We start from the raw sequence: 7,210 nt of genomic DNA, 5'->3' as shown, positions 1-7,210 counted from the left end.
TCGGAACTATGCAAAATTCAGGTAAAAATATTTATAATAATTATATAAAATATATTATCTATGAATACATGTTTTATTTTTTAGAAATAAATTTTTTTTATATAAATTTTTTTTAATTTTATAATTTTAAATATTTTTTTTATAATAATTTTAAATTAAAAAAAAATTTTTTTTTAAATTCTTTTTATATGAGATTTTACCCTTTTTAATTTTAATTTAATATAACAAAGAAAACAAATTAATTATTCCGCTGGTTCTCATTGCCTATTTAATTTTTTGATTATTATTATTGGAGCTTTATACAGTTATTAATTTTTATTATTTAATTTTATGTTTATAAAGCAAATTAAATTAAAAATAAATTAATTAAATATCATTGAACAATTTTTAATGCACTTACTTCCCCAACCAGCAGAGAATGTTTTTTAAATATATTTTTAATATTTATTATTCATTAATTGTACATTTGTACAATTTGTTGTAAATATAATATTTATTTAATGTTTATTTAATATTTATTTTTTATGAAACGTTCGTTTAAAATAGCAATTTAGAGAAAATAATAATGTTATGTTTATTTAATATTTATTTAATATATATTTTTACATTTACATTAACATTATTTTTTGTTTTCAATAATGATTTTAAAAAATATTTATGTGATGCTTATTTAATTTCTATTTTATATTAATTATGCCAAATATAATATAATTTATTAAAATATTTATTTAACAGTTATTAAACATTAATTTAATATTTATTTATATTTGGCATAATTAATATAAAATAGAAATTAAATAAACATTACATAAATATTTTTTAAAATCATTATTATATACAAACAACAATAAGACGCTAACAATAAGTCTTTATTAATTATTGTTGTTTGCGTGGACTTAGCACAAGACACTACTGTTGTGTCTTTTGACTACTGTTGTGTCTTTGCAGGAAATTTAATTATGATTATAAAAATATTTTATATTTGATGATGGTGAATATTAATTGGCTGCGTTCCGTTTCACGCATATGCGCGCATTTATTTATAGTATGCGTAACGTATACTATAGATAAATGCGCGCATATGCGTGAAACGGAACGCAGCCATTGTTTCGAGCGCAGAACGCTCTCGCGTATTAATACATGCGGTTATCTCTGATTGGTTTGTGTGAGTCGTCGCGTACGCGCCACTACGTGGCACGATCACAGTGTGCGTTAACCTAACCGTTAAAACTGGCTGCACGACAGTGCACGAGTTCTTTGTTCCTTTGTGCCTTAATTGTGCTAAGCAGTGCTTCGTGATTGCTATTCTCTACTTATTTTGAAGTGTTCTACATTTGCCAATAAGGTAATACTCAATATAATACTAGATGTATCGTAAGGATTTATTAAAAACTGTGTTTTTATTATACTTTTAAATTGTATTTATAACCTATTCATGGCTAATATATTTTATGTGATATAAGTAATAATAATTTTTTTTACTTTTTCTTGTTTGAAATCTTCTATATAAAATTTAGTAAATCTAATTTATATAATTTATTTTTTCTTAACAATTACTTGGTTTTTTTAAATGTTTGATTGTTAGGTTAAAAATGTATATAATTATTAGATTTTTTTAGTTTTCTTTTCATTTGTTTTTTTTTGTTCAAATTTTAAACATAATGTAAAAGGTGTGTTAGACTTATGACCTTTGCACAATACAAAATAGCTCTCTTATTCTAATAATCACTAAAATACTTGTTTTTTGTGTTCCTTATATTTTTTATTATGGGGAAGTCTAACATACAATTTATTGTTTTTGACATTATTATGTTCCAAATGTAAACAAAAAGTGAAACACTGAAAAACATACTAATTACTGGAATAATATAGTTTTATTAATATATTTTTAATTTATTCAAGAATATGCCCAAAGATAAACCATTTTATGAAATTTGCAAGAAAGCAAAAAGACGTAGATTAAATGCTGAAGACGTAGAAGAATTAAGTTCTACCAGTTCTCTTCAGTTGATTTTGACCAATCGCATGTTCAGCAGTCATATTCTCCTGGCAGAAAAAATAATTCCAAAATACCAGATTTTCTTTATCTTGAAAAAGAATTTTCTCATCACTCTGGACTTTCTTATCACTCTAAACTTTCTCATCACTTTGAACTCTCTCATCATTCTGAACCTTCTTCTCATTCTGAAAATGTTGAGTACTCTGAGAATGAACATTCTGATACTTCTGAAAATTCTAATGTTGAATATTGGAATAACGATGGAGAACATGATATTCTATATGAAAATGTCGACTCTAATGATCTTTCGTCCTTCCCACATTCATCCTCACCATCTAATTCAGAATATAGCGAAAATTCAGTTTCTAGGAATTCCAAAGTACTTAAATTTCTTCGCGGTTGGGCTTTAAAGCATAATATAACGCATGAAGCTGTTTCAGAATTATTGAAAGGTTTGAAAAAAAATCATGAATGTTTTGCCAATGAATTAGAAACCAACTTTCCTATGCACGAACATTATTGAAAACAAATGTAAAATTAATTAAAAAAGTTGTGCAGCCTGGCTATTATATTCATATTGGATTGCAAAAACAATTATTAAAAATTGCTCCTAAATATTTAAAAACCGCACATTCTTTTAAATTATTAATAAACATTGATGGATTATCTCTATTCAAAAGCTCGTCTGATCAAGTATATCCTATATTATGTACTGTAGTATCTGTTTCAAAATTACGTAACAAAGTATTTCCTATAGGAATATATTATGGTAAAGAGAAACCTGCAAATTTAGAAGATTATTTAGAAGATTTTATTATAGAAGTTAAAAATTTGAAAAATAATGGCCTTCATTTACGTCGAATTGGAGAAATAATGGCATTTGAATCTAATTATTTGTCAGATCAAAACGATGAATTTCCAAAATTTTATTATCCTCATAATACCGGTCCGGTATTATCAGAGTGTACGCGTCAGTACCGTGGTGTTGCTCTTGCAAAATTTAAAATAAATCAAAGTCCGAATAACTGTTGTGGTACTGCTAGTGGAAATATTATTCAAATTGAAACATTGCTATTTCTAGACTTTTACGGATTCCAGTTGTAATTGGTAAAGAATTTATTAATAAATGTAATTTTTATAATATACCTTCTGAGAGTTCCCGCGTAGGAATATTTAAAATAAATAAATTGTCTAATCTCAAAGAATGGCCATTATCAGAAATTACTACAAAATATGTACAAATACCATACAAAGACGGTTATGTTGTATCATCAATTTTACATTGTGACACGTGTTAAGTAATACATCATTTTAGTTTTTTATTCATCTTATATTTCTCTTTCTTTTTCATTCTACTATTTTACTATTCTTATTTTTCATATCTGGTATTTTGTGATATATGACAAGAAATATATACAAGAAATATCTGGTTCTGAGGTAAAAGTGATACTTGATTAATAAATTATCATTTGAGTATTATTATCTTATTGTTTGAGTTTTTTATATGTTCGGACCTTATTTCCATTGATAAATTATCAATGGAAATAAGATCCGAACATATAAAAAACTCAAACAATAAGATTTAAGATGTAAGGAAAGCAGTCAATCATAATTGAGAATATTATTTAAGCAGCCATTTTTAAATAATTTAAGCCGCGTTGAAAATTCCGTATAGATGAAATTCTTTTAATTTCTACTGCTTAAGCTTTACTATGTGCGAAAAATGACCTATCGAATCAACTATTATCATCAAACAACAATCTCTAATTAATGTTGAATTGATGTAAATTATAAATTACGATTCAACATTAATTAGATGTCAAAATTCGATAGGTCATGTTTTGAACCGACCATAAGTCTTCTAGTTTTTTCATTATATAAATATATAGTATTACAAAATACTGCTCAAAAAACTATGTAGCCAATAAGCTTTTATATAAAATATTAAAAAATATTAAATTATATAAAATATTATATATATTCTTTCTTGTTTTTCTAGTTTGCCATGAATGATGGAATTAATTTTAATGAAACAAATCCTAAAAAGAACGAACATTTATCAAACGTAAAAGACAATGTTTTTGATAAAACATCAATATCTGCTACAAAAGAAATAATTATCGATAATATGGCAGAGTGGTCTATTGTTCATTTTGAAACTGACGTAGAAGATGTTGAAAGTTTCAACGATCTTATTCCCTCTTCATGGATTACAAACAGTGAAACGTTAAGTTGGTATCCAATGAATGAGCATCAAGCAACCGTACAAAAACTTGTTAAACAGTGTACAAAACCTTATTTAGATTGGAATTGTTTTTCTATCAAGAAGATAGAAGGAAACATTGGTAAGTTTTACGAGATAATTTTTCGTTTATGTCTTCTCATATTTTATATGTTCTTCCTGTTATGGTATGATTGAAATTCATGAGAAATTCTTTTGCAGAAAACTATGATAAAGGAATGAAAATGCTCATAAAAATTTCAAAGAATCCGAACGCCAAATTGTATTCGGATATTGAAGAAAAAGGAAAAGGAAAACGATTAAAAAAACCAAATAAACATTTTAACGAGTCAGATAAAGAAAATCAGTCAGTTAAAAAAAGACGACGTCATGTACAGTCAATGTTACCGCCGCTACCATCAATTCCAAAAATAACAAATATGTGCAACTTATCGCAGGCAAATCAGTTATTGCCTGAAAAAATGGATAAAGTAATAGCGTGTACAAGTAAATGCACAGATGAAGTTTGTTCAAGTTTGGATAATAGTGAACAAGAATTACTCTCCTCATATGATGTCAACGAAACACCAAGTAAAAGTTACATGGCATCTAAAAAAATAAAATTTTCACAAGAGGATTCTTCTTTAACGGAAACGCATCAATCTACATTTAATAGTTCAGAAAGAATATGTCATTCTGGAAAAATTTCCTCAAACGGATGTAAAATACAATCAAAACTAAATCATAATTGTTGTTATACTTCAGAAGGAAAAGTGACATTGGAATCTCTTGCAGATGCAATTTGTCATTTTAGTGGTATGTTGCAATTGTTGTAAATATTTATGTATTTAATATAAGATTTTAATAAGGCATACATATTACTTTTAAGAAGAATTATCCTAATCATATATATATATATATATATATATATATATATATATATATACTTTCACGCGCACGCGAGCACACACACACATACACACACATATATATAAAATTAAACTCATAAGTCAATACATTTTATATTAATACTGAAAGTGTTAAATTTAAATATTTAGTTTATAACGAATTCAATAATATTCTTTTTTTATTTTTAGCTGAAATGTCATCGTATAAACTTCTTTGGCGCAAGATAGACAAAAACATTAAAAGTTTCTTGGAAGTAGAGGCAATTGAAAAATCTGAAAATCTAAAACCTGGACAAAAAATTGAAAATTCATCTACTTCACAAGTTTTGGACGATGAATTTCCATTAAAAAATCTGGATGATTTAAAAAAAATTGAGCGTAAACTAAAAAAAGATGACAATTTTCATTTCAAAGTGGTAAGATATTTGATTTTTTGTTCAAAAACACTCCATATCAGTTGTTTTACATATTTAATTACTTGTAGGTCGATGCTTTGCATGTAGGAATTATGGGAGAATCACTTCAAAAACAAGTGAATTCTGTACTTCGAATGGTTTTAGATGATAAACTGGTAAATCTTTTTAATTGGAAAGGGCAACGAGGAAATAAACTAAAGTTATCGAAACGCCGAATATCGAGAGTAATGATCGGTAAGTTTATATTAATTACAATTAAACCTCTTAATAAAAATGTAATTACGCTTATGTATATATAAATATAAGATAATTGAAGTGTATAAAAAATATCTTTACAATTTGAATTTTTCTATATATTCATGGATTGTGGGTTTGTTATATTTCTTTACAGAAGTAATTGCTAAAGAAATTCCAACGATAAATGATACGATATTTGGTAGGAAAGCAGGACCATGGTTAGCTCAAGCCAGCTTTCGTATAAAAAAGTAAATATACATTATATTATATATTAAATAAGATATTTTAGTAATTTTGGGTACATTATACATATAAATAAAAAAAATTATAAGAAAAAATTATAAGAAAATAGATTACACATATAGAGATTATACAAAATTATACATGAATTTATGCATATTATATTAGAGGATGTACTACATGTACATTTTCCATATATTGTCCTGATATGCATTTAAATTCATATGACAAAACATCTGTCCCTACATGAACAAAATTTATCTGTTAACATTGTTTATTAATATTGATGTATTTTTAATAACAGGCATCAAGATGACATGAACAATAATAAACTTGCAACTGATGTCAGCTCTACAAGTGAAGATGAGACGGAAACTGACAATAACGAAGATACGAAGAGAACGGAGATGACGAAGATAATGAAGTATCTTCGAGACAATAAAAAAGATATATATAAAAAGATATATATGAAGACGAGTAACAATGAATTACGATTATAACGATAGGTGATATTGCATGTGATCAAAGATAAGTCACTTTTGTTACAGTATTATATTTTCTTATTCTTTTTCTTTTATGTTTGTGTTCAGTTTTAATTTCCTGACTGGTGTTATTTTATTAAAAAAGAAAAAAGATTGATTTCTTATTAAATACGTTAAATTTATAACTTAAATGTACAAATAACCCTTGTTAAATAATCTTTATTAGTTTGTTTACGTACTAAGATATATATTTAATATTGGTAACATTTTATAATTTTATATCATTCGCTTAAAATTTAAAATATGTGTATTTGTAGATTTGATATAGCATTAACATTATTAGCAATATAGACTAATCTATATTTTGTATTGTCGCGCAATTCTATGCGCGACCATTGCACCATTTTATTTCTGTTGCCAAAGCTCATTGTATTAGTATTAAACAATAAAAATTTAAGTTAGCATGCATATCAGGGGTAAATTTTATTTATATTATAGATTATAGAATAAACCTATATAAAACAATATTTTTTCAACGTTAAATATGTATTTCTTAATTATTGAAAAAAACATTTTAAGTACATTTATTTAATAATAAATATACGTTTTTTAAACATTAAAAATATATATTCAACCGTTTTAAAATAAATATTTATCAAATATTAAAAAAACATTTTTTCAAATGTTAAAATAAATATTTTTGTAAT

At 25.4% G+C, this 7,210-nt stretch overlaps 1 protein-coding gene across 2 annotated transcripts; it reads left to right on the top strand.

The window, feature by feature from the left end:
• Positions 1 to 1,211: 1,211 nt before the first annotated feature.
• LOC145974799 (uncharacterized) lies at positions 1,212 to 6,695 on the top strand. 2 transcript variants are annotated; one of them, XM_083104814.1, is made up of 8 exons: positions 1,212 to 1,345; positions 1,903 to 3,436; positions 3,999 to 4,344; positions 4,443 to 5,036; positions 5,318 to 5,544; positions 5,613 to 5,778; positions 5,936 to 6,029; positions 6,326 to 6,695. In XM_083104814.1, exons 3-8 carry the CDS (start codon positions 4,005 to 4,007, stop codon positions 6,519 to 6,521), a joined length of 1,617 nt encoding a protein of 538 aa, XP_082960940.1. In that variant the 5' UTR covers positions 1,212 to 1,345; positions 1,903 to 3,436; positions 3,999 to 4,004; the 3' UTR covers positions 6,522 to 6,695. The 2 variants fall into 2 exon arrangements, with proteins under 2 accessions (XP_082960940.1, XP_082960941.1); XM_083104815.1 differs by lacking the exon at positions 1,903 to 3,436 and having other exon boundaries at positions 1,224 to 1,345.
• Positions 6,696 to 7,210: the final 515 nt, after the last annotated feature.

The sequence above is a fragment of the Camponotus vicinus genome, unplaced genomic scaffold (genome assembly GCF_025532165.1).
Source record: "Camponotus vicinus isolate PSW18456_S1 unplaced genomic scaffold, iyCamVici1.0 SCAF_7, whole genome shotgun sequence".
NCBI classification, from domain to species: domain Eukaryota; kingdom Metazoa; phylum Arthropoda; class Insecta; order Hymenoptera; family Formicidae; genus Camponotus; species Camponotus vicinus.
Note: the sequence above shows the minus strand (reverse complement) of the source record. Positions and strands in the feature narration are given on the sequence as shown.

Excerpts from the sequence above, each read along its gene's own strand:
- LOC145974799 (XM_083104814.1), top strand. The coding sequence starts at position 4,005 with ATGAATGATGGAATTAATTTTAATGAAACAAATCCTAAAAAGAACGAA. Across the intron at positions 5,037-5,317 it reads TGCAATTTGTCATTTTAGTG|CTGAAATGTCATCGTATAAA; the intron begins GTATGTTGCAAT and ends TTTTATTTTTAG. Across the intron at positions 5,779-5,935 it reads AATATCGAGAGTAATGATCG|AAGTAATTGCTAAAGAAATT; the intron begins GTAAGTTTATAT and ends ATTTCTTTACAG.